Source organism: Sceloporus occidentalis, unplaced genomic scaffold (genome assembly GCF_023333645.1).
Source record: "Sceloporus occidentalis isolate IW3139 unplaced genomic scaffold, rSceOcc1.0.p SCAF_117, whole genome shotgun sequence".
NCBI lineage: Eukaryota > Metazoa > Chordata > Lepidosauria > Squamata > Phrynosomatidae > Sceloporus > Sceloporus occidentalis.
This window is the reverse complement of record NW_028317097.1, coordinates 2,934,497-2,959,011: the sequence shown is the minus strand read 5'-3', so window position 1 is coordinate 2,959,011 and position 24,515 is coordinate 2,934,497. Positions and strand designations below refer to the sequence as shown.

At 39.7% G+C, this 24,515-nt stretch overlaps 1 protein-coding gene across 1 annotated transcript in view; it reads left to right on the top strand.

Moving 5' to 3' along the window:
- The window catches only part of LOC149282415 (ubiquitin carboxyl-terminal hydrolase 7-like), a 36,100-nt gene that overhangs the window by 7,311 nt on the left and 4,274 nt on the right, over positions 1-24,515 (top strand). The window contains exons 2-23 of the mRNA XM_089498240.1: positions 4,771-4,875; positions 7,414-7,612; positions 8,389-8,527; positions 9,185-9,273; positions 9,832-9,940; positions 10,084-10,214; positions 10,643-10,697; positions 11,794-11,874; positions 11,952-12,042; positions 12,702-12,784; positions 14,605-14,714; positions 18,816-18,972; positions 19,490-19,634; positions 20,464-20,594; positions 21,280-21,414; positions 21,794-21,895; positions 22,389-22,494; positions 22,658-22,750; positions 22,838-22,905; positions 23,298-23,398; positions 23,580-23,733; positions 23,967-24,034. Coding sequence (XP_089354366.1) covers positions 4,771-4,875; positions 7,414-7,612; positions 8,389-8,527; positions 9,185-9,273; positions 9,832-9,940; positions 10,084-10,214; positions 10,643-10,697; positions 11,794-11,874; positions 11,952-12,042; positions 12,702-12,784; positions 14,605-14,714; positions 18,816-18,972; positions 19,490-19,634; positions 20,464-20,594; positions 21,280-21,414; positions 21,794-21,895; positions 22,389-22,494; positions 22,658-22,750; positions 22,838-22,905; positions 23,298-23,398; positions 23,580-23,733; positions 23,967-24,034 — 2,452 coding nt within the window. The remainder of the gene's footprint in view (positions 1-4,770; positions 4,876-7,413; positions 7,613-8,388; positions 8,528-9,184; positions 9,274-9,831; positions 9,941-10,083; positions 10,215-10,642; positions 10,698-11,793; positions 11,875-11,951; positions 12,043-12,701; positions 12,785-14,604; positions 14,715-18,815; positions 18,973-19,489; positions 19,635-20,463; positions 20,595-21,279; positions 21,415-21,793; positions 21,896-22,388; positions 22,495-22,657; positions 22,751-22,837; positions 22,906-23,297; positions 23,399-23,579; positions 23,734-23,966; positions 24,035-24,515) is intronic.

Genomic DNA, 24,515 nt, shown 5'->3' with positions numbered 1-24,515 from the left:
TTAACATTGAAAGAAAGCTCTCGATATTTAAAAAATTAGCCGAATCGGGACTGGATGTTTTTCCTCTGCATGTTCTCATGGGTGTCCCACAGGAGTAACTACATGCCAGCTCTCACCATGCCATCAAGGGGAACATGAGTGTGAAAGAGTTAACAGGAAAACAACCCTTAAGGCTCACTTGCTCTGGGCCCTGCAGGGAGAGAGATAACTACACCTTAAATACCTCAGAAGACTTCAGTAACCTCTTCATTTACTAAAAGTATAGAAAAACCTGATTTAGAGTAAAGTAAAATGTCAAAATTACAAAAGAACAGTAACGTGCGATCCAATGTGAAGCTTTTTATGTTTAATCCAAGCAAAAGTGGTCAGAAAATATGTAGAGAACATAAACAAATCACAATATAGGACCATAAAAGAAAAGTAAAATCTATAGAAATCTCCAGATGTTAGTCCCTTGTCCCAAAATATCTAGGTATACTATATGGACAAAAGTATTGGGACTCCTGAACTTTACACCAACAAGGACTTGGATGACATTGCATTCTAAATAAATAGACATTAATATGTAGTTTGCCCCCCTTGCAGCTATAACAGCTTCCACTCTTCTGGGAAGGCTTTCCACAGGATTTTGGAGTATTTTTATGGGAATTGTCGCCCATTCATCCAGTAGAGCATTTGTGAGGCCAGGCACTGATGTTGGATGAGAAGGCCTGACTCACAATCTCTGTTCCAGTCCATCCCAAAAGTGTGCCATTCAAGTTATCCTTCCTCCACCAAACTTTGCAGCAGTCATCAGACTTCAAGATAGTGAAGCATAATTCATGACCCCAGAGAACGTTTTCATTGATTCATAGTCCAGCGGCAATGTGCTTTACACCCCTCCAGCTGATGCTGGAAAACCTGTTTCAGGAAGCTCCTGGTGCTTGTGGGTGCACATAGTCTACCGCTCTGTGGCTGAGCTGTTACTCCCAGATGTTCCCATTTCATAATAACACAGTGGACTGGGGCAAATCTAGCAGGGTCATGTTTAAAGTAGGGCTGAAACAACTAATCGATAAAATCGATAATCGATAATGAAAATCGTTGTCAATCGATTTTTATCGATTTATAAAAATTATAATCCGACCTCAAACAGAGATTGGATTATAACACTAGAATCCAGATCCCCCGCAACGCTGCAGGGGACCTGGATTCCCCTCACTGTCGGCCGGTCTCTCACTTCCGTCTCTTTCCCCCTCCCATACACCCCTCTGACTCCTCCCCCCTCCCATACATCACTCTGCCTCTCTACCCGGTTCCGTTACTGATTTCATAGAAGCCTCAGCATAAGTGAAGGGCAGTAACGGAGGCTGTCTGTGCGCATCGTACAGACCCCCACCGGCTGACAGAGGATCATCCTCTCTGTCAGCCGGTGGGGGTCTGCATCGCACAGACAGCCTCCGTTACTCACCTTCACTTACGCTAAGGCTTCTGCAGTGAAAGTTCCTGTCAGTAACGGAGCCGGGTAGAGAGGCAGAGCAGTGTATGGGAGGGGGGAGGAGTCAGAGGGGTGTATGGGAGCCACCCTCCCATACACCACTCTGGCTCCTCCCCCTCCCATACGGCACTCTGCCTCTCTACCCGGTTCCCTGGTGTCTTGTGAACCTCCATGGCTGACAGGAGGCAGAGTGGAGTATGGGAGGGGGGAGGAGGCAGAGTGGAGTATGGGAGGGGGGAGGAGGCAAAGTGATGTATGGGAGGGGCAGAGTGGTGTATGGGAGGAGGGAGGAGGCAGAGTGGTGTATGGGAGGAGGGAGGAGGCAGAGTGGTGTATGGGAGGAGGGAGGAGGCAGAGTGGAGTATGGGAGGGGGAGGAGGCAGAGTGGAGTATGGGAGGGGGAGGAGGCAGAGTGGAGTATGGGAGGGGGAGGAGGCAGAGTGGTGTATGGGAGGGGGAGGAGCCAGAGTGGTGTATGGGAGGGGGAGGAGCCAGAGTGGTGTATGGGAGGGGGAGGAGCCAGAGTGGTGTATGGGTGAGTTATAGTGGTGTATGGGGGGTATTATGAATTTCAGGGCATATAGGGGGTATAAGGCATATCGATATTAGGCATATCAGGGGGGTATAAAACATATCTGGGGGTAAAAGGTATATCAGGGAGCTCAGTTGCATATCACTGGCATATAAGAGGTATAAGGCATATATGGGGGCACAGTGGCAAGCTGGGGGTCAAATGTGCATAACCGGGGGCAGTTTGGTAAATAAAAAAAATTTAAACAAGGCTTTTTTCTCAGTTTTTATTAAATATGAAAAATAGTTAACATATGAATTAATATTTACTAATAACTTTGTATTTAAACCTAGTTTGAGAAACAGTGTTTGGGTTCTTGTAGCTTTTATTATGTGAGTAAAATAAGAAGGTGAATAGAGAGAGAGAGGCCATTGCAATAAAGAGATGAAAGTGTAAATTGTACGTTTTTTATTACATTATTTTAAATTGGAAAAAAAAATTTTTTTTATCCGATTAATCGAAAAAATAATCGGCCAACTAATCGACTATTAAAATAATCGCTAGTTGCAGCCCTAGTTTAAAGTCACTGAGCTCTTTAGTATGACCCATTCTACTTCTACTGTTTGTCTATAGAGATGGCTGCCTATTTTCTTGATTTTATACACCTGTCAGCAAAGGGTGTGACTGAAACACCGAAACTCAATAATTAGGAGGGGTGTTAACATACTTTTGGTGTTATACCGTAGTTTGTATATGTGGGAATATTCTCTACTCGCTTCTGCGGGCGGAGGTTACAGTTGTTAAGACACTTCATGCTTTAAAAAAATTTTTATCCCCTATATCTTCTCTTTGCTATCATGGAAACTGCTTACACATACCATCGCGATTTGTGGACACACAGCAAGTCATCAGAGACCCCCATAGGACCTTTGCAAAAAGGTCTCTTCTGGAGGCACCAGTTTTTCCTTCAATATGAGTGTTGGTACACCACATGGAAGGAGACGCGAATAGCCGTTCACTCGGTTGTGATGTCCGCTCACACCTAGAAACGCTTTCTTCAGGAGAGTCCAGGCTGTCGTAGACATTGTGATCTTCCACGTAGTGGCGAGAGAACCTCAGAACCATTCTTTTTCGCTGCTTCTGTCGTTTGTGACCCCTTCTTTCAGGGTGTGCTGGTGTCCTATTTTCGTGGTTGGGTTAAATGTGTTTCCCTGAGATGTGAAAGTGAGACGGGTGAGATGAAGACAAGCAATGCCTTGAACTCGTGTGTAGAGGTTGAGTTCGAAGATGCAGAGCTCCCCATTTTGTAAACCAAATATCATTTTTACTGATAGGAAAGGATACAAGCTACGCGATAGACTGTTTCTGTGAACGCACGCAGGTTACAGCGCTGTGCGGTAATGCTGTAGCACGTTTCACATTGGTGTTTTTATAATGAAGGGCCAGCGCTGGCAGGTTTCTCCAGCTACAAGGCTTGTTATAGGGGATGTTTTTATTATTTCCCGAGAAACATTTGCAATTATTCCTTCTTTACAGTGATCCAGACTTGATATAGAACCAGTTGAGCTGTGCCCTGTAAGAAGTGAGCAGCTACCTTAATCACCTATAATGCCTACTGTGTAGGAGATACATGGAAGACAAACTGCTTTCCGGATACCTATTTAGTGTTGCTTTGTGTCCCGCGTTAAGCAATTGGTGAACGCAAAGGCTGCTGATCCACTCCTGAGCCGACAGTCATGTGTGTCTAACTGCACATGTAAGATTACCATTAGATCGATCAGGTGCCAATCATCAGCTGATGAGCTTTTGACTACTATAACTCAAATCACACCTTGCCAGAATAGATGTGATGGGAGTTGTAGCCCTCAAGTTTGAGGTGCTCCAGAGATGCAAAAAGGATGTAATGCTTCTGAAAATGTAGATCCAGCCTATACTATTACCTTAGCATGATTATTACATGTAAGCCTTTATTTCTAGATTGTATGCGGGTGACCTTTTTGTGTTTTGTGATGCGCCATTATGTCTTGGATGCTGATTGTTAAGCTTTGCATACCGCAATGGTTCTGTATAAATCGGTAATTAACACTGTGCGCCTACCCTGTAATATGTTGTCTATTTTTGCCTACAGAGGCATCATATGCAGCCTACATATATGTACAAAGCGGGTGGGGGTGCTTTTAAGAAAACTAGGTTTTGTTTTTAGCATTTGGCTTTCTTTCATATTCGGTTGCTTGGATATTGTTTTTTTTTTATTCTTGTCCTTTGCGTCAATCCCGCAGAAAGTATTTTATGTCTGCTTTGTAAACACTTTAGTTGCTGTGGATTTTTTTTTTTTTTTTTAATATATATATTTTTTATTCTTTTATAACATCACAGAAGAATGCTTATATAATGTAGCCATACATAAGCATTACTAAAACATAACAAACAATACAAAAGGAAAAAACATAAATACCAGTCCAGAAGTGTAATACATCTCTCTAGAGTATAATAAATAATCGCCGGACAGACATTAGACAATACAAATAAAATACATTTTGAGATGCAACAAAGGAAGGGAAGCCCAGGGCCAATTAGACTCCAATTTCCAATATATTTAAGATTTTTTCCCATTTCCTAATTTTGATTACGTTAAATCCATTTAATTTAATACCCAATTCCATTTGTTGCTGTGGATTTTTTAGTTTGAAGTATATTAACAAAATGTCAGTAACATTATGGCAGTTTTACTTCATGTACAAAATTCTAATTCCTTTCCTTTGTGACTTTTTTTTCCTCTAAGGTGGAGAAACAGATGAACCCCCAAGAATCACTCAAAATCCTGTCATTAATGGTAATATCTCCATTGCAGATGGCCACAACAATACAGAGGAGGACATGGAAGATGGTATGAAATATTTCCTGAAGTTTTTTTTTTTCAATTTTGTTTTTTGTGCACCTGCACAAATTATATCAAGTACAGATAGAACTTTGTTTTAATACAATTTTTTAGATGTATAGGCAACATGTAGTACGAATAATACATTACAATGTAAAACAATTTTGGGGGAAAAACGATAGCTTTTTCTAATACAAAAATTATCCCCAATCTAGTTCAGTTGCCCAAAATACCATAAAATATATTCATTTGCCTAAATTTTGAAAAAACCCAAATGCGTAGTTTTTTTTAAACATGTTTTGGAGGTTACAGGACAGAAAATGGGACATGCCTATTCCTTTTCCCAAACAAGAATATTTAACATTTGTCTCATCTGTGACCGTTTAGCACAGGGGTGGGCAATTAATTTTCCCATGGGGCCACATGAGAAATTGGAATGGTTTTAGAGGGCCAGACCTCTACAAACTACAAACTCCGAAGCCTTGTCCATTTTGTTAACTTATGTGCTGTTTAATAAAGTTATTCAAGCCTACGTCATTGGTAGAGGTGCTTGAATAAGTAAGGCCTGAATAACTATTAGCACAGCACAGAAGTGAACAAAATGAACAAGGCTTCGGAGTGCATACCGTATTTTTCGCTCTATAAGACGCACCTGCTGATAAGACGCACCTAGATTTTAGAGGAGAAAAAAAAGGAAAAAATATTTTGAGCTAAAAAATGGGCTAAAATATTTATTACAATAACTGAATAAGCTATGAACACAGTAAGACACACGCAGTAAGACACACGCAGTAAGACACACGCAGTAAGACACACGCAGTAAGACACACACAGACACAGTGAGACACACACAGACACAGTGAGACACACACAGACACAGTGAGACACACACAGACACAGTGAGACACACACAGACACAGTAAGACACACACAGACACAGTGAGACACACACAGACACAGTAAGACACACACAGACACAGTAAGACACACACACACAGTAAGACACACACACACAGTAAGACCTCCCTCCCTAACCCCCCTTCTCAGTATCTCCCCTCTAACTCCCTAACCCCCCCTTCTCAGTATCTCCCCTCTAACTCCCTAACCCCCCCTTCTCAGGATCTCCCCCCCCGCCCCGGTCACTTACCTTAAACTCCTGTGTTGGAAGCGTGAGGCGTTTGTCTCGGGTGCCGGCGCTTCACTGCTGATCGCCGGCGTCTGACGTCATATGCCGGCGCCCAGCGTAAAGCGCCGGCACCCGAGACAAACGCTTCCAACACAGGAGTTTAAGGTAAGTGACCGGGGCGGGGGGGGGACACCGGACTCATTGGTGAGTCACCAGGACACTCTTTGCGGGCCGGTCCGAGCTATTCAGCGGGCCGGATGTGGCCCGCGGGCCGTGCTTTGCCCAGGTCTGGTTTAGCAGCCCAGCAGCTCAAAATACCCCATAATACATTTTTGGCAAGAAGACAGCCCAGGGTATTTCTCTAGGTGCATTTAGACCCTTATCAAACATCCATTTAGTCACCAATCCCTGGTAACTTTAATTTTCATTGCTTTTTTTTTTCAAGCAACATTTCCATGTATTTTAGGATTGTTTTCACAGTTTGCAGAGAAACCAACCAGAATGTATTCAGCTGCATCTCCAGATTACATTAGGTCTTTTTATGTGTTTTTGGACGCTACAGGGCTGTAAGAGAATAGACGAGATCAGAGGAGGGTTTGGGCAGCTTTGTGTCTCTACCAGGCAGGGTGCTGAGGTCTTCACTGTGGGGCAACATAAACAATACATGGACGAGCTTGTTGTAAAATATACATCTATCATTCTTGCATTGCATATGAACCAATTGTGGACCATTTAATTCTTGTATTACAAGCACTACAATACAAAACTGATGATTCCTCAGACTACGGGGAATTTCTAACTACTTGCTTTGCATCCTGGTCCTGTGCTCTATACATTCAGACAAATTGCCTATTTGCATTACCACGGGGGACACATTTTGCCCAAGTTGGGGCAAAGGTTGGTGAATAGTCTAGCCCTGTGTGCTGTATTTTTGATGGAGAAGCCACAAGGCTTTTAGAATGGTCCCTGAAGGCAATGATGCTTATGGTTAGATGCTGTACTGTTCTATAACTGCTCTACCTGTAGAAGAAGAGAGACCTTTTTGACGGTCTTTTCAAATTTAAATTGTTTCCTTCTGAAAGCAGGTGAACCCAGTCAGATGCATATGACTAAAGAAAAGTACGTTCAATAAGCAATGTTTTTGCAGTCAAAAAGACCAAACAAATTCTCTCTAATGGAAAAAGAAATAGATGAGCTGAGAGAAAATATAATCCATAAAGATTAGGGGTTATTGCTAACGGCTCTAGCGGTCAGTGAAGGATGTGGCCATTAGTATTTTCTAGAAGGAATATTTTGTCCACTTTAATTCGCAATGCAAATTAAACGTACCTTTTTAATTGTTACACAAACCGAGTAAGTACTCTAGACAATGTAAATTCGCCATGCTTTCTAGCTACTGACAGTTTCCATCTTCTTTCTAGATACTAGCTGGAGATCAGAAGCTACATTTCAGTTTACAGTCGAACGATTCAGCCGGCTCAGCGAGTCTGTGCTAAGCCCTCCTTGCTTTGTTCGGAATCTTCCTTGGAAAATTATGGTAATGCCAAGGTTTTATCCAGATAGACCACACCAGAAAAGCGTGGGATTCTTTCTTCAGTGCAATGCGGAATCCGATTCGACGTAAGGCCTTTTGTTTTTTAATGTAACTTTTGAGTTGGATTACTTCAAATTGATTCAGTTGATTGCCATACTTTAGTTTCCGTGTGGGCTCATAGAATGATTGCCATGTAAATACAATTTTTTATTTTTTTTATTTTATCCTTGTCACAAACCATGTCTGCCTCTTCACGTCAGCAGCCTGGGAGTGCCGGTGTGGTGTCTGTCTTACTGTTGTTGTGAGAGTGCCCATTTCCGATGGTTGACGTATGTTTATGAATGCGTTGTGTGACCGAATTATATGATTTGTATGAATTGCCTAAATGCTATGAGATATGTTTCTCCAATAAGTAAATATAGCTGTACATTGGCTTAAGTTTATGGAGGACGGATTGCCCCTGCCCAATTTTAACAGCCCTAGTGTATATGTAGGTGGTTATGGGTAATTACAAAGACAGCACAACTTGAAATTTGTTGTCATCAATGGCTGAGGCACACATGGATTTATGTTAATACATAGACTTTATGTTCGTATGATAGACACAATCTCGCACAATGCTTATTTATTTCCCATTTTTTTAAATCACCTTAAGGGAGGGGAGTAATTATATATGTGCAAAATAACTAACATATAAAGTGTTGCTACAAATTTAGTTCTTATGTGTTATGAAATTTCACAGTATTCATTATCTTTTTCCAGTTTTGTATGTTATTGCAGAAATAAGATGCTCATCTTCTTCTAAACCTAAATGTATTATTATTTTCGTGTGTTCTAATGTTTTCTCAATCTGATTTTACAGGTCATGGTCTTGTCACGCCCAAGCTGTGCTGAAGATAATAAATTATAAAGATGATGAAAAATCATTTAGTCGACGCATTAGTCACTTGTTCTTTCACAAGGAGAACGACTGGGGCTTTTCCAATTTTATGGCATGGAGTGTAAGTGTCGTTGTCGCCTATATACATACACAACATATGCATACATATAATCCCAGGATTATCAGATCAGGATCATCAAAAATCCCTGAGCATCATGTTAACCTTACAGAAAGCGTGTTTGATGTCTGCTCGCGAAGATTAGATGGAGTTGTTGGGCTTACTCACAGTGTGAGCTTGTATAGAATGGACAAGGACTGAGCAACGCTGGGGTGGACAGAATGCAGGGGTGAGCGTAGGGCTAGTGATGTCTTGGTTCAGTATTTCTTTGGTCCCTTTCTGTTCTATTCTTCCAGGGCCCCTTAACCATGAGGCCATCCCTGACACTCTAACACCATACAGTAACATAATGTGAAGTCGTAGATTGACACACTCATGCTAACACTTACACTAACACCATACCCTTGCACACACTCTTACGCCTTCACACACATGGCCACTCATGACCTTGCTCGACACCTCGGTTACTGGGTGCTGTGCATCCACCGCATGTTTGGGTTTCATTTGCCATCACGTATTGGTGGGTTCATATGCATATATAAAACGGTTATTTTGCATACCTGATCTGTATCTAAATGTATGATTAACGACAACTGTTAAATTACTTAGGAATGGACATTATTATCATCACTCCAAATGTTCCATTTTTTATTCTAACAGGAAGTTACTGATCCAGAAAAAGGCTTTGTGGAAGATGACAAAGTCACATTTGAAGTATATGTGCAAGCTGATGCTCCTCATGGTGTGGCGTAAGTATCTGAATGCAGTTTTTATTGCGTCTCCGTGGTCTTAGATGGGCTCTGCCTTGAGAGGCAGGAAAGGGGGTACTGCTTAAAAACAAAAAAACGCTGCTCCCAACACCCCATTATACCACGGATCATACACCGTGATTGTGTAGTTCTCCTGCCTGGTAGGTAGCCTATCGTTTTCACATCTCACAGAAATAGAGATGAAGTTGGCTGTGCTGTGCACATGTGTGCTCCTTTTTATTTGCCCCCGTATGGTAATTAGTAATTCGTCTTTTTGACATTGTGCCCCAGACAGGAGCTTTCAAAACCAAATGTGATCTAATAATGAGGTAATTTTAGTTTAGAGTGGTCAGTTGGGAGGCATTATCACAAGTGGCGGTGATCAGAAGGAGTGATTGCCAGGGTGGTCGCTGTTTCTGAGTTTGTGTAAGTTATGCTGAGGTGTGTTTGCCTATTTGGCTTTGCTGGTCGGTGTCATGAAATCGTCCTCCCTTCTGGAGGAGAAAAAATAGATTTCCAATGTTTGTAACCCCCCCCCCATCTTTTTCTTTTCTGTAGGTGGGATTCAAAGAAGCACACTGGCTATGTTGGTTTGAAGAACCAAGGAGCGACTTGTTACATGAACAGTTTATTGCAAACGTTATTTTTCACAAACCAACTTCGAAAGGTATCTTGAAACTTTCATCTTTATTGACTTTATTGCTTCTGCAGTTAATAGTAACAAACTAGGTAGGTTTTAATGTGTTTTATTGGCGTTTCTAATTTTCTCTTGATTTGCTAATTAAATATTGCTTTCCTCCTCACTCCAAGGCTGTCTATATGATGCCTACAGAAGGTGACGACTCTTCCAAGAGTGTTCCCTTAGCTTTGCAGCGTGTATTTTATGAACTGCAACATAGTGACAAACCCGTAGGAACGAAAAAGCTTACAAAATCATTTGGGTAAGTATAAAGTGTTGCATGAATGCATTCAGAACTATGAAGCTCTAAAATAAACATAGTTGTGGTGATAACGGCAACATTGCTGTGTATGTATATATACATACATACATACATACATACATACATACACTCGCACCGTGCATACATGGGTTTACACCTGGAGTATATTTTACAATTCTGCTGGCTTATTGTCACTGTATACGCAGTCATTGTCAAAAAAACATTTTTTCATGAGATCATTTTGTACACACTTTCCGGCAGCCTAGTATTGTTTTAATGTCATTGATACGAAGTTTAAAAAAAAAAAAAAAAAAAGTCCATGTATAATAGGTTTGAATGTAAGACACGCAATTTGTTTTGTAGGGCAGAACCTAATAGAAAATGTACTCTAAGCGGCACCGCGGTTCTAATATCTCATGTTATCTTAGGTGGGAAACTCTGGACAGCTTTATGCAACATGATGTTCAAGAACTATGTCGTGTGGTAAGTTCTTCCTTAACCCCTTCAATCCCCTATAGACGTGCCGGGACGTCCAAAAAACGCCCACTAAGAAACCCCTATGGACGTCCCGGTACGTCCAGCCCTTCGTGCAGCGTCAGGGACACATCGTTTGACAGCCTGGACTCCCCCCCCTGGCAGCAGAAGCCGGGCCCTGCGGGGATATCCTGCCCTCCGATGAGGCACAGAGACGCTGTGATCTCTATGTAGGTATGTGAGGACCTGTATAGAGATCACAGTGTGATCGGTGCAGGGGGATCGCGGGGAGTCCTGAAAGAGAAAAGCTGAAAAAAAACCGTTAGTCCATTTAAAAAATATTAAAAAAATCATTAAAATAATAATATAAATACTAAAAAAATTATGTGAGCTGTAATGTCATTGTGACATCACTGGCATGTTCAGGAGGTCCCTAGGAGGACCTCTAACCATTACTGTGTAAAAAAAAAAAAATATATATATAAAAAATACAAAAAAATGTAAAAAAATTAAAATTAAAAAAAAATATATAATAAAAAAAACCTTACTTCCCATTGCCCTAGCATTACATCTAGCCATTATAGCTAGCCAAACCCGTTAAGCCATAGGCATAAAAATTATACAAAATTCTACACCTTATAGTATGCTCCCTGGTGCTGGGAAAGTCTGGAAAATCTATATAAATTAGGTATTTCTGAAATCAGGACACGTGAATTCATAAACTTGGAGGGGATTTTCCATCACTTTACCTAATTTTGTGAGGATTCAGAGGGAAAATGTAAAAAAAAAATTAGTTTATTTTTCTAATCTTCGCTAGTTTTTACTAAATTTCTCATTCTAAATTTGGAGTGTATCAAACGAAAGCTCTATCTCTCCTTGAAAAAACAATATATAGTTTACATGGGTACACTATTCATAGGAAAGGAGAATAATCGCTAAACCGACATACCGCAAAAAATGGCAAAATTGCTCTGGGCTTTGAGGTACCAAAAACCCCTGGGATTGAAGGGGTTAAAGGCAACATTGCGTATCTATCAATCTGTCGCATTTTAACCACATAAAAGACAAAATCGTGTGTCCGTAACTAAACGTTTCCTTATTGCAGTTACTCGATAATGTGGAAAACAAAATGAAAGGCACGTGTGTAGAAGGAACCATACCTAAATTATTCCGAGGAAAGATGGTGGTACGTGTAATAGCTTGTTTTTCTTGGACAGATGTGTGGGTTTTTGGTGCTAAACTGATTCTGTTTCTTGCTTTTAGTCCTATATACAGTGCAGACATGTGGATTATCGGTCCGAACGCATAGAGGATTACTATGATATACAATTAAGCATTAAAGGAAAGAAAAATAGTGAGTACATGGCAAGACGTTCATTGATCGTATTTTTTTTAATGCGGTTTTATTGCTGTCACGGTTCTGTTTTTTTTATGTAAAATCCTGCTATTTGTCTTCTTTACATTTTGGATTCCTGGTAGGTAATTTTATGTGGCGTATTAATCTATTTTAACATATGCAACTTTAGCAACATTTGTTCTTTTGTCAAATTAAAGAACGCTAAAGAATCTGGTTTTATCATAGAATACCCAATATGAACCAAGACAATCTTTACTTGTATAGTTAAATAAGTATTTTTAGATTGCGCTGGTATTCTGATGAGGAGTAAAATCTGAGTGTTTGGTGTTCCCCTTACGTTACTCCGCTAAGTGTTTGATAGTCTATTACAGCCTAAAATCACTTGCTTTTTAAGAAGCGTGGTAACACAATAAAATGCTTGCGCAATATGTACTTACACCACCCTTTAGTACTGAAAAAAACAACATGGGAAGAAGTCACCTCTTGTAAACAATATTTAGTTGTAAACATGTAAAGTGTAAAATAGTCCTTACCAAAGAGGGTTCTTAAAGTATTTCTGTTCTACTAGCTGTTGCGTACAATCTTTTTTTTTTTTCCTCTCTCTCTTTGTTGGTTAATCACAGTGTTGTTTTTTTTTTTTGTTTTTTTTTATTTAGTATTCGAATCTTTTATTGACTATGTGGAGGTGGAGCAATTAGATGGTGATAACAAGTACGATGCAGGGGAGCATGGCTTACAGGTATGGGTTTTAATCATGTATGGAGGTGAATACGTGCGCATGTATGTAGCATCTGCGAGCCATATACAAAATGTTGGTATTTTTAGGTTGCCAAAGGGACGTGTACCCATAAATCATCAGCTTAAAGTATCATAAAATGTACCAATAACATTGTAGGCGCTACAACTGCTGGCCTCTTCCATTTGAATAGGCCCGAGTGTTCCCCAGTCTTTCACGGTAAGTTATGTGTTAGCCATGGCTCTGCAAATCCATGCTAATAAAAGCTGCCAACACACCATTAAATACGCACTATGAAGTGTATGACACACTTGTTACAAGTACAGAGACAAAGACGCAAACCGGATCTCAGTATGACAGCAAACCCACAAGAACACACTGAAGCCAGAGACCCCAACGTTTCAGCATGAATGCGCCTTTCTCATCTAAATATATATGTAAAAAGATTAATGACCTGTTTAAGTCAGAAGAAAACACTTGATGTCCTGAAGCACAAACGTCATAGCAGTCATTACGTGGGTGTGATCAAGCACCATTGTGAAGGTCATCATGAAACGTATTCTCCAAAAACACTTTATGATTTGAGATCCATGGTGCTTGTTTTTCTAGTTTCACCCAGTGACCCACAGCTAATATAAATCTCCCAGGAACACATGATTTTTAGGATGAACGCCGCATGATGGGCTTCATGAAACAAACACAAAAACATTCCCTGTGTCCTGAATACGTAAATGCCACGTATGTGTGGTATTTAAACACTGCATGTTCACAAAAACTAGATAGAAAATTAGATACTAAGCTTATCTAGTTGTCTCCTGACATCTGCCCCCCCCCCGCCCCCACAAACCTCTATGGCAGGGGCGTCCAACCTGTGGCCCTCCAGCTGCTGCAGGAGTACATCTCCCATAATGCTCTTTCAGCTAAGGACCTGGTAGAGGAGTTTGGGAGATTTAGTCTTGCAGCAGCTGGAGGGCCACAGGTTGGACACCCCTGCTCTATGGATTTCAAATACATTTGTTTAACCCTTGGAAATCAGGAATGTGAAAACAGCACATTAGTGAGTTAGGATAAAGCCCCAAATTCTTAAAGAATCTTTAGTCCTGAAATATATTTTAATACTTATTTTTTTATACATACTTAATAAATAGTATGCCCTGTGTAACAATGGCCCACATATGTGGCAGAGGGGTGACAGGATCCCACACAATTTCTGCTTAACCTAAATAAAATTAGCTATCTTAACTTGGCTTGGCTTCTCAGCCAGATGGCACACAATGATTATAGACTTTATGTCCTCTTTAAATTCTAGGTTGGGTTCTACCATAGGAGGGTAGTTTTATGGCTAGGGTTTAGATGTTGGATTTAGATCTTGGTTGTATTGGGCTTTCACCTATTCACATTTTAGGCTTAGGGTTCATGTTAGGTGTTTGGATTACTGATTGTGGAGAGTAGTTGTGTTGGGTTTTAGGGTTAGAGATGGGGTTAGTATTGGCCAGATCCCCAAATCCTTTCTTCATGGTATACACCTAATATGTTACAAAACAAAATAGGGAATATATGTATATACAAATCCTATAAATTATATGTAAGGGAATGTAATGGCCCTCAGTCTCATGGAAGCTGAGCACTTGTTGCCATAGAAACCAAGTGGTTGTGTTTTAAGAGTGTCTCCATATGATTAAAGTGGAAAAAATGTACAGCTCTGTTAAGGTTAATTTGTTGAATGTGCCAAAGATTTAATTAAATGGAACAACACTTTTAAATGAAATGTTTGTAATCCAAGAAGACATGATATTAATATTTATGTATTTCGTTGTGTGTAGGAAGCAGAGAAAGGTGTGAAATTTCTAACACTGCCACCAGTGTTGCATCTTCAACTTATGAGATTCATGTACGACCCGCAAACAGACCAAAATATCAAGATCAACGACAGGTAATGGCATGAAAATCCACCAAATCATCTGTACATTAATACCGTCTCCCACTTCCACCCAGCTCAGTACTAGAGCCTGTGAGTTGGTACTTCGACATGTATTACATCAGGCTCTCTATCAGTGCGTTATTGTTATACGACCTTTACATGTATACATATATATATGTATAAGAACATTAAGTCTGCTGCTGTTGGGCAGTGTTAATTCTTTTGTTGGTGCTATGGTGAGACTGTCTAAAGTGGGTTTTGCATAAGAATGACTTTCTAAGTAGGATGACAGAACCATCGAAGAGTTAATAAAAAAACCAAAAAACAGAATGGTAAGTTTCTTAATACTAAATAGCGTAAGAGTCTAGATGTTCTGCCATAATATAACACTGAAATGTATTAACCCCTTCGCGACCTTTGCCGGTTCAGGACCGTCATGACATGAAGGTCACTAAATGACCTTTGACGGTCCTGAACCGTCAAAAAGTAAAATAAGCTTAGAAAGTGATCAACGATCACTTTCTTCGCTTAAACGGCGTTACTGTAATGCCTCGATGTCGAGGCATTCAGCAAGGCCGAGATCGGCATCGGGGGCCATGTCTGGCCCCTCCCGGAGGCGTCAACAGCCGCCATACATTGTATGGCGGCGGACGCCCGTTTTAAAAGCGTTTAGGAGGCGATCAACGATCGCCTCCTAAACTTAAATGGTGTCGCTGGAATGCCTCGATCAGGAGGCATCCAGCGACACCAAACACTTACCTCTGGGTGGGCTGTGACCGCTCCGGAGAGCGGTCACAGCCGCCGCTGCCGGTGATCTTCGCCATCAAGCAAGATGGCGGCGGCCCGGGAAATAAAACAATAAAGACGAAAAAGTTCGCTAGAGGGTCTCCAGACCCTCTAGAGAACTGGCTCCACTTGCTGGTTGAATACAGGTACTGCATTCAACCATGCAAGTCAATGGAGCCCAGCTTTCTAATCACTATGTGATTAGTAAAATATTCAAAAAAAATAAAAAAAAATGGAAAAAAAAATAAAAAAAAAATGTGCTAACATTTAAAAATTATTATGCAGTGATGTCACTAGATGAACCATCCAGTACCAGAAAAATGTGTAAAAAAAATATAAAAAAAGTATTAAAAAAATAAAATTAAATTAAAAAATAAAGTTTATTATTTTGAGCAAGTGCTAAAATTTCTCAAAAATCTCAACAAAGAGTTAAAAAAAAAAAAGCACTTCAAATACCCAAGGGGTGTCTAATATATAAAAAAAATGGCTGATGGGGTAAATTGGAGTGGCCTAGCTCAAAGATAGGGCATAGGTACAGACTGACCAAAATGGAGAAAAAAAGCGCACTTCCCAAATGTGGCATTTTAAATCTGAAACAACCCGACAAACCCATGCATGTCGGGTATCACTGTACTCAGGAGATGTTCCTGAACACACATTGGGGTGTTGTTTGACAGTGGCATATACCAGGACCTGTATATCTATAACTAAAGTACAATTTGTGTGAAAAAAAAATAAAAAATTACTATTACAAAGTTTGACAAAGTGTAGTTCTATAATTGGTGCATGGAAAGGGTTAAAATAACAGCATTTGGAATACCCTGGGGTGTCTAGTTTTCAAAAATATATGGTTTGAATGGGTTAAATTGAGTTAACCGGCTTCAAAGATATTCCAAAGAGGAGAGGGAGGCACAATGACCAAATGACCACCTGAATTACGCATGCCCCAAAAGTAGCCTTTTACCAGCCAAACAATCTGACAAACCCATGCATGTGGGGTATCGCTGTACTCAGGAGATGTTGCTGAACACATATTGGGGTGTTGTTTGACAGTGACATATACCAGCACCTGTATATCTATAACTAAAGTACAATTTGTGTGGGAAAAAAAATAAAAAAAATTACTATTACAAAGTTTGACAAAGTGTAGTTGTATAATTGGTGCATGGAAAGGGTTAAAATAACAGCATTTGGAATACCCTGGGGTGTCTAGTTTTCAAAAATATATGGTTTGAATGGGTTAAATTGAGTTAACCGGCTTCAAAGATGTTCCAAAGAGGAGATGGAGGCAGACTGACCAGATTTGTTAAAAAAGATTTGGAAATCATAAAACGCTACTTGTACTTATTGCCCTATAACTTACAAAAAACAGCAAAAAAACATAAAAACATTGGGTATTTCTAAACTCAGGACAAGTAGTAGAATCTATTTAGCTAGTTTTTTTACTTGCTTTTTTAGGTGAGTAAAAGATTTTTCAAATAAAAGTCATAAAATGTTTTTTTTTTTCAATTTTTCACCATGTTTTTTTAATTTTTTTTATAGTAAATAAGATGATACGATCAAAATAATGGTATCTGAAGAAAGCCCATCTTGTCCTGAAAAAAACAATATATAACTTATGTGGGTACACTAAATGGGTGAGGAGAAAATTACAGCTGAACACAAGCACCACAAAAGTGTCAAAACAGCCTCGGTCCCACAGGGTACAAAACGAAAAATGAGCCCGGTCCTTAAGGGGTTAATGGAGAGCCGTTCTGGTATTTATTTTTCTCCCATTGTGTATGCCTCGGTCCTGGACCTGAAATGAATGTGATATTTGTAGGGCTGCAACAACTAATCGATAAAATCGATAATGAAAATCGTTGCCAACGAATTTCTTTATCGATTATAAAATTAGGGTTTTTTCAGAGCAAATGCTCTGGGGAAAAAAACCATCGGTTTATAATCCGTTAAAGTGACTCACAGCTCAGCTCCTACTTACAGTTCCTCCCTGCAGTCACTGCTGATTGCCCCTCCCCCTTTTTTCTAGTCCCTCCCTGCAGTCACTGCCGATTGGCTGCAAGGAGGGACAGTGAGAGGGGCGGGGCCAATCGGCAGTCACTGCAGGGAGGGACAGGGATAAAGAAGGGGCTGGGCCAAAGTGCCGATTGGCCCTGCCCATTTCCTATACAGTCGACATGGCTCAAGAACTCACTGGTGAGTATAAAATTAATATTTGGGCTGCTGCAAGTTAGGGGCAGTTATAGTTGGGTGTTTAGGGTTAATTTAGGGGCAGTTATAGTTAGTGGGGGTGTTTAGGGTTAATTTAGGGGCAGTTATAGGTAGTGGGGTGTTTAGGGTTAATTGTGGTCAATGGGGTGTTTAGGGTTAATTTAGGGGCAGTTGTTGTTAAATAAAGTTAACTTAAGGTGCAGTTAGAGCTAAAGAGGGGCAAACTGAAAGGAATCTAAATCCTGAGGGCAGTGAAGATTAACCCTGTATTTATAAAAGTATTGTCTGTGAACAAGTCTGCAAATCTGAGTGGACTATGGCATAGGGGGGTATACGGCATACCTTCGGAGGACGTAGTGACATATCTGGGGGTATAAGGCATATAAGCTATATAAGGCATATGTGGGGAGGGCAGCGTGGCAAGCCTGGGCTCAAATGTGCATAACTGGTGGGGGCAGGTTGGGAAATAAAAACAAGAAATGCATTTTTATCAGTTTTTTTATTCTGCTGTTTGTTTCTTACATCCTACGTTATTTTATTAAATTATTTTAAATAAATGAAAAATGTAATTTTTTTTTTTATCCGATTAATCGAAAAAATAATCTGCCAACTAATCGATTATGAAAATAATCGTTAGTTGCAGCCCTAGATATTTGTAAATTACTAAGAAAAAATGTCTGGTGGTTGTATCGTAGCATGGGAAAAAGCAACCTATTTCTGTTGGTGTGAAAACCCATGTTTATTAGGACTATTAGATGTGCTATACTAACACAGCAACAGTACAGACTCAAGGGGTTAACCTCTTTCTAATATTGACCGGACCCACATTGACAAAATGTGTTATGGGCTGGTTTATAAAACTGCCTCTCCACAGGTAAGGATTTACCCCTGCAAGCCATAAAGTTCCATGCATGTGACTGGTATTTACTGGATGTTTTACAAGATGCGATGGGTCGTGAATTGAGTTAGCGCAGGTGTACATGTTCATGACCGGTCTAAGTTTGACATAGTTTGTGCTACTTTTTTTTCAGACTTTTGGCACCATTGTACATCAATAAAAAAAAAAAAAAAAATGCAAGATCACATTAACAGTTAACTTTTTTTTTTCCCCTTCAGGTTTGAATTTCCAGAGCAATTAGCACTAGATGAATTCCTTCAGAAACCAGATGCAAAAGATCCTGCAAATTACGTCTTACATGCCGTTTTAGTACACAGTGGCGATAATCACGGAGGACACTATGTTGTGTACTTGAATCCCAAAGGAGAAGGCAAAGTATGTTTGAGGGTTGAATATAGGAGGGGATGTGCAAGTGTGTCATGCAAAAGTATTATTTGGTCATCTTACTGGTTCTCTTACATTACCGACTTAAAAATGTTACCATGTAAATTCAAAAAGAAGACGGTTTTATTTTTTAACTTCAACAAGTGCAATTAAGACGCTGCTTTTAGTCAATGAGCGCACTGCTTGAATTGTTGCATTAGTTCTTGAAATCTGAACTTGAAGTGATTCTAAAGCTATGACTTACTGAGGAGCAACTTTGAACTTGCCAAATTTCTATATTTTTGGCTTAAACGTTTTGGAACATGCAACAGCGCATTGATTAAATTCATTTTATTAGCCCCTTCCACTAGAATGGAGTAGTGTGCTTACATGCAAGCCACATAGTATTTTTGGTGTGCAAATCCCGTAATCCTGGAACTTTTCAATTACTTTATAAATGCTGTTACGTCTTGTCATTTTTTATATTCTATGTTCATGTCTAATTCTTTTTCCCTTTTTAATATGGCAGTGGTGTAAATTTGATGACGATGTTGTGTCGAGATGCACAAAAGAAGAGGCAATTGAGCATAATTATGGAGGCCATGATGATGACTTGTCTGTACGACACTGCACTAATGCTTATATGTTGGTTTACATCAGGGAGTCCAAGCTTAGTAAGTCTTTGCTGCTGCTTGTATTTTCATCAATATGTTGAAGAGAAAAAGATTGTATTTTATTTACTAAAGGAAGAGTTGATAGTTTGCATGAGAGTTATGGTTTCAAATTCCTCACTTCTTCTTTCTACAGCAGCCCACCAAGGTTGGCGCTTCATATTCTATAGAAAAGTCAAGTTGAAACCATTGTATTGTCTCCTGTGCTGTCTCAAGTCTCCTGGAAATGCAGTTGTCTCCCGCCTCCTTGGCGCACGCTCAATGTCTCTCTACCGTCTCCGCTAACCGTCTCTGTGCCCGGTCTCCTTTTCCCCGGCTCTGATTGTCTTGCCTCCTCTTGTTCTTCTTTCTTTCCCTGCTTTCCCTGGTATCGGCTCCGTTGCCCAGGCCTCCTAGAGCACTTCATCAAAAGGGCCGGGCCTCCATGCACAGCCTTTCAACCGATGGCTGTGGCTTGGCCTTTTTGTGCAAGTACGCCAAGAGGCTAGAAAATTGCAGACTTTTGAGGAAACGTTCCCAGGAGGCCTGGTTAACGGAGCTGATACCGAGAAGAAGCAGACAAAGCAGAAAGACAGAACAAGAAAAAGACAGACACTGAAGTGGTCGGAGAAGGTAATGAGACATTGATGGTGCGCGTGTGAGAGAACATGCTGTTTTTACCCTAATGTGTATTTTTTCCTTTAAGCATTGCTTTTTTTTTTTCAAAATACACCAAACTATAAGAATGAGGCCTGTAATTGGAACAGTACTGTATCTTTTGTGTCAATTATTGCCAACCTGAAATGTTAAAAGCCATTTAACGTTTTCTGCTAAAATGTCTTTTTATTATTAGGTGAAGTTTTACAAGCTGTAACAGATCATGATATACCCCAGCAGCTTGTTGAGAGACTTCAGGAAGAAAAGAGAATAGAAGCCCAGAAAAGAAAGGAGAGACAGGAAGCCCACTTATATATGCAAGTGCAGGTTAGTCTATTGATGTTACCAATTCAGATATGCTGGCATAAATATGTGCGCAAACATGTCTAAATTGTACCCTGCATTGCCTGTTCTGGTTTTCAGAGTTTGAGAAACACCTTGAGTAATCTACTGGAGACATCCCTGCTTTAATCCATGATAACTTGCCTTTTGGAGGGCATGGCATCCAGAAGGCTTTTCATTCATCTTTATTTTGTTTTGTCTTGGCTAGGCCATGGCATTTATTTTGTAGGCGACCGTGCAATTTTTTGGAATCTGATCATTCCTTCCGTACTAGCATGCATCCTTGTCAGTAGACAGGTTTGCAGCTTCTGTCACATTTACTGACCGGTATCTCGCAGCAAGCTCCCTAGCAGAGGCTTTCCATGTCTTCTGTTGGCGCTGTCTGCAGACTTTAATATCCTTTTAGTGGACACCTTGTCAACCTCTTCTTTTGGATGTGATTTATTAGGTTTTATGAGAGAGTTTGAGAACCACCGTGGAACCCATTTTCTAAGATTGACGCTTGGTTGGGCATAGATATACGTGGCTATAGTGCCTAAAATGTTATAGCTGTTTCTTAGCCATTTTTATATTATATAACGATTCTATAGATACATCCCTCCCTTCCTAGCTCCTAAACATTAACAATACTCTATTTGTAGGTTATGAATTGTATTTGATTTTCTTGCAGATAGTTGCAGAGGACCAGTTCTGTGGGCACCAAGGCAATGACATGTATGACGAAGAAAAAGTCAAGTACACAGTATTCAAAGTATTGAAAAATTCGACCCTGGCCGAATTTGTTCATAATCTTTCACAGACTATGGTAGGTAATTTAAGAAGGAACTTGGAAAATGTATATATGTATATGTATATATATATGTATATATATATGCGCAGTCTGGATGAAAATCAATGGTGGCACGTATACAGTTACATGGGTTACCTTATTTGCATTAGCTTGCTATTTGTAAATGTACATGCACCGATATGGTACAATGGACATTTTCACATAGAAAAATACCATGTTATGCAACACAATTTGTATCCAAGCAAAATTTTAATTTTAATGTGTAAGAAATGCAGTTATCCTGTTAAATGACACCGCTAAAATGTATTTATGTCCATGTTTTCTTTTTGATCTTTACCCTGTCAGTCTACATCACTCTCTAAATCTATATCTGTCTACCTTTCCACAACTTCAGGGGTTCCCCCAGGATCAGATCAGGCTATGGCCGATGCAAGCCAGAAGCAACGGAACAAAGAGGCCAGCGATGCTGGATTATGAAGCGGATTGCAGCAAAACTGTAATTATTCAATCTCTATAGAGAGACTACACTTCACTTCTGGATTCATGTACAGAATGTAATTAGTGTAGTTTTTCTAAATGCTTACTTTTTGTGCAGTTTGTAATCCTACAGCATATAGGTCTTGAGTAATTAGCGTATACATAAACTTAGTTTTCATTCGTGCCAGAAACATATAAAAAAAAAAGTTAAGCATATTAAAAATGTTAAGCATTTTTAACATGTTTCTGCGTAGACAGATTTGCTGCTCGACAAATTTGTTGCACATGCAAGCGATACAAGATGCCATACCATTACTTCTGGGTTTTTTTTTTTTAATCAAACACTATATAGGGTATTGCAATTTAATAGCATTGTCTGTCCTACACGCTATCTGTCTAGGATTTCCAAATGCTGAATATAAAAAAAAAACACCCCTTTCTGAACTATTTATAAAAAATGTCCGATTTTTTTTTTTCCCCTTTTCTCAACTTTCTGCCTTTCTGATTCATAGATGATTGAACTCAGTGATAACGAAAATCCCTGGACGATATTTTTGGAAACTGTAGATCCAGAAATGGCTGCTAGTGGTGCAACCCTTCCTAAGTTTGATAAAGATCGTAAGTGTAGGCTATCATTTATTTCATGTTTTTAAGATGTGTGTTCACTACAAACAAAATGTGGTACCTGTACTTTGTTGCTTTTATGTAATTTCTATAGCAGACTTCACTTTTCAAATGTTTTTGTTTTCTGACACATTGTACATTTTTGTTTTAATTTTAGACGATGTGATGTTGTTCCTTAAAATGTACGATCCCAAGAGTCGAAGCTTAAATTATTGCGGGCACATATACACCCCGATATCCTGTAAAATACGTAAGTCGGGTTTTCCGTAAATATTCTGCTAATATTTAAGTTCGTCCATATCCCTCACATTGCTGACTCGATTCCGTTTCTCGATAGGTGATCTACTGCCGGTTATGTGTGAGAGAGCAGGATTTTCACAAGGAACGGACCTTATCCTCTATGAGGTAAACATTCATACTTGGGATGCATGAGAAATAATGTCTCTTAAGAGTTGCTTTTTTATGGATCGGGTACGAAAACTAATAGACAAATTGATTTAAAACGTTCTATAGATCTAGGATAGTTTTTGAATCAGGGTATTGTTTCGGGTCCCATAAATTGTTTTAAATATAATAAAAAAGCAGTAACAGGAAGCAAGGTATTGCAAGGATCGCTTTTATCTGGTCCCTTGCCCTTTTCTTCGCTGCCAGAAACACCTGTGATTGCAAATAATCTCTTAAAATCATGCGTTTCCATTTTTTAATCTATGTACTTGAGCTTCACTTTATCGACCAATATAGTCTCCTCGGGGCCGTCGTTTTTAAAATGTCTTTTTTTTTTTTTTTTTGGCTTGCAGGAAGTAAAACCCAATTTAACTGAACGGATTCAAGATTATGATGTGTCCCTTGATAAAGCACTTGATGAGCTCATGGATGGCGACATTATAGTGTTTCAAAAGTGAGTATAAGTTTTCTTTAAAAAGATGGTCGATAATTTTGAAGATTGCCTGAATTGCCTGTTCATAGCACCGGCAACCCGAATCTAGGATTGTGATTACCTTTCAGTGCAGTTCTGTTTCTTCGCCTGAAATGCATGTTTCTACAAAAATCATTCATTGATTTGTGATGTTTCTGTGCAGAGACGATCCTGAAAATGATAACAGTGAGTTGCCGACCGCGAAGGAATACTTCAGAGATCTTTACCACCGCGTTGATGTAATCTTCTGTGACAAAACAATTCCAAATGACCCTGGATTCGTTGTAACATTGTCTAATAGAATGAATTACTCAAACGTACGTATAACGAGATAAAATGAATTTCGAAATTGTATAATCCCTTCAAAAAGATTTTTTCGCATCTGGTCAGAGTGGCTTTAGAACAAAGATGCCATCCCTTCACCCATTGTTTGGCCCGCTATGGGGAAGGTTACCTTCGCTTTGATTTAGCAGATTTTTGTAAAGGATAGGAACTCCTTAGAACTCCTGAACAGAATGAAGTCTTCATAAGTGTTTCTTTGTTTCTATAGGTGGCAAAGACTGTCGCGCAGAGACTTAACACTGATCCTATGCTTCTGCAGTTCTTTAAATCTCAAGGGTAAGTTTTTCTGTTTTCAGATTGTGAACAGTCAATTTAGAAGGAAAAAATTGAGATGCAGTGTTACGGATCATGCATTTTTTAATTACATTTAAAACCGTATAATTTGACAGCAGATGAGAAGAATTTGGCTCATCTAATCTGCCCATTTTCCCAGCTGAAGACGTGTGTGTGCCTTTAATCATATAGCCCATGTACAATAAATGTTTAAATCCCCCCCTTCCAACCTCTACAATTTCTGATGTGGTGCTGTTAAACTTATCTATTGAATTTTGTTTAGCGAACCTCTGGGGTTAGACCCTGTTTGGACAGGGAAGCCCATCAATGTGTTTATTTTCTTCACGCTATGTAATAGCTTTTGTGCTGTTTCTCTGTTTGATTGTCCCCTAAATTAGGGGCAAAAACTATTTGCCCTGCCCCCCCCACGCTCAAATGGTGAAACCAGATTTCTTTCACACATTAAACATAGTCTAAAATAACT